The sequence below is a fragment of the Phaethon lepturus genome, unplaced genomic scaffold (assembly GCF_000687285.1).
Source record: "Phaethon lepturus isolate BGI_N335 unplaced genomic scaffold, ASM68728v1 scaffold34661, whole genome shotgun sequence".
Taxonomy (NCBI): domain Eukaryota; kingdom Metazoa; phylum Chordata; class Aves; order Phaethontiformes; family Phaethontidae; genus Phaethon; species Phaethon lepturus.
In genome coordinates this window covers 1-2823 of record NW_010520387.1, presented here as the reverse complement: position 1 = coordinate 2823, position 2823 = coordinate 1, and the positions used below count along the sequence as shown (strand labels likewise).

The following is a 2823-nucleotide window of genomic DNA, read 5'->3' as shown; positions in this document are numbered from 1 at the left end:
ATTTTGCATGGCACTGTGGATGGATTAGGGACGGACTAGACAATAGGAGCAGTAATTATTGTTCTGATGTTAAATGTCTTTAAATGTCCATGACGATTCAAGACTCCTGCTTATGGCTAGCTCTGAAACTTTCTTTTATTTTAGATGAGCTTCATTAGTACATTTCTGGGATGATAAGGCATCTGAGTAATCCAGTCTGTACCCATACAATTTTATCAATCCCAAAGGGAGACAAGCACTTCATTTCCGACGTAGAGTCCCGCTGAGGTCCGTTGCTTGCGACTGCACAAGTTTCCTTTCGGACATACAGATGCTTCTACGCAGGACTGTGCTCCTTCCCGCCCGCTCCGTGGAGGAGCGTCCACCTTCCCACCCCTTGCCCATGCCGTGGGGCGGCGCTGACGCAGGGCTGCGCAGAAACCAGCGCCGCAGCTCGCGTGGAGCTTCTGGCATAGTCACTGAGAGATGATTTCATTTAGTTGGTGTGGGCACTCTTGTTATCTTCCTTGTTTCCATACTCTGTGAGGATCCTGGATTTGGCAATGTAAGAGATAAGGCTAATTGAACTGTCAGGCTTTCTGGGAGAAGAGTGCAGCGCTGCTGGTTGTGGTAGCCAGGAAAACAGTGATCTAAAGTTAGCCCATGTTCCGTTTTTATTTAGATCCCTGTTGTTGTGGGGGCTTTTTTTTTTATTTTGCATTTTTGGGTTTTGAATGACATAAAATTAGCTCCTTCTGAGTTTATACTGAAAAGAGCATTAAGAGCTTAAATGTTCGGTGGAGGTGGCTATAAACCCATTGAATTGCCATGATTTAGAGGCCACTGAGTTTTAGCTTAGCAAGCAAAGCACACATGAAGCATCCCTCATTTTCAATACCTAAATGGCATTGTGGAAAAGTAACTCCAGACTTGTGAGGTCAGGAGCATCCGTTGGAGAGCTGAGTGCCTGGAGAGGAGGTGCATTGCACGGCAGGGATGAGCAGGAGGGGCCTGAAAGGCTCTGCTGATGCCGTGTGCGGTGCCACCAGCTGCTTCCAAAGTGCTTTGTCATTTGTATGTAAGTGTCTGGGTGTATATATGTGTGTATGCAAACACATATATCTCTCAATTGTTCTTCTGGAAGGGAGTATAGAAGCTCTTATGTCAAGATATGGACAATGATAAAGATGTCGGGTAACAAGATGAGGATGACACACTGTTACATGAGCCTCCGTTTCATGATTTAACCACAGATGGTTTGTCTTTGCTTTTTTATTATGTGATTTGCTTATCGCGCAGAGACTGACAGATGTTTGCTCTCCCTTACAGGCTCTTGAACCTGATCTACAATGGAAAAACTGCTTTTGTTTTTGCTGTTCATTGGCATAGCGGTGAGAGCTCAGATCTGCCCAAAGCGCTGTGTCTGTCAGATTTTGTCTCCGAACCTTGCCACCCTTTGTGCCAAGAAAGGGCTCTTATTTGTTCCTCCCAACATTGACAGGAGGACCGTGGAGTTACGGCTGGCAGACAACTTTGTTACAAACATTAAAAGGAAAGACTTTGCCAATATGACCAGCCTGGTGGACCTGACGCTGTCCAGGAATACAATCAGTTTTATTACACCTCACGCATTTGCTGACTTGCGCAATTTGCGGGCTTTGCATTTGAACAGCAACCGATTGACTAAGATCACCAACGACATGTTCAGTGGACTCTCCAATCTTCACCACTTGATACTTAACAACAACCAGCTTACTTTAATTTCTTCCACAGCTTTCGATGATGTTTTAGCTCTTGAGGAATTGGATTTGTCTTACAACAATCTGGAAACCATCCCCTGGGATGCAGTTGAGAAGATGGTTAGTTTGCACACTCTCAGTCTAGACCACAACATGATTGACCATATTCCGAAGGGGACCTTCTCCCACCTCCACAAGATGACCAGGTTGGACGTCACATCTAACAAACTGCAGAAGCTACCGCCTGATCCTCTCTTCCAGCGAGCTCAGGTACTAGCAACCTCAGGAATTATCAGCCCCTCGACTTTTGCATTGAGCTTTGGTGGGAACCCTTTGCATTGCAACTGTGAGCTTTTGTGGTTGCGGCGTCTTTCGAGGGAAGATGACCTGGAGACCTGTGCTTCTCCCACGCTCTTGTCCGGCCGGTACTTCTGGTCGATCCCCGAGGAGGAGTTCCTGTGCGAGCCGCCTCTCATCACCCGGCACACCCATGAGCTGCGGGTGCTGGAGGGCCAGCGGGCAGCGCTGCGGTGTAAGGCCCGGGGGGACCCCGAACCAGCAATTCATTGGATTTCACCCGAGGGGAAACTGATTTCAAACGCAACGAGGTCTGTGGTGTACGACAACGGGACGCTTGACATCCTTATAACAACGGTGAAGGACACGGGCTCCTTCACCTGCATTGCTTCCAATCCGGCTGGGGAGGCCACGCAGACGGTGGACCTGCACATAATCAAACTCCCCCATTTGCTGAACAGCACGAACCACATCCACGAGCCCGACCCTGGCTCCTCGGATATCTCCACTTCCACCAAGTCAGGCTCCAACGCGAGCAGTAGCAACGGGGATACTAAAGTCAGCCAAGATAAGAAGGTGGTTGTTGCGGAAGCAACGTCCTCAACCGCTCTGCTGAAATTCAATTTTCAGAGGAATATACCTGGGATACGTATGTTCCAAATCCAATACAACGGTACTTACGATGACTCCCTTGTTTACAGGTAAGGCAGCCCCAGCCCGCCTGCGCCGGGGCCCTGACATGCTGCTCGGTGCTGACATGCTGCCCCCGGCTCCAGGCAGCCCCCTCCGCCGGAGCAGCGGGCTCCCG

At 49.2% G+C, this 2823-nt stretch overlaps 1 protein-coding gene across 1 annotated transcript; it reads left to right on the top strand.

Moving 5' to 3' along the window:
• The first annotated feature begins 1328 nt into the window (after nucleotides 1–1328).
• On the top strand, nucleotides 1329–2753 carry LRFN5 (leucine rich repeat and fibronectin type III domain containing 5). The gene is given in 1 exon segment (XM_010297375.1): nucleotides 1329–2753. A coding segment is annotated over 1 exon segment (1425 nt).
• Nucleotides 2754–2823: the final 70 nt, after the last annotated feature.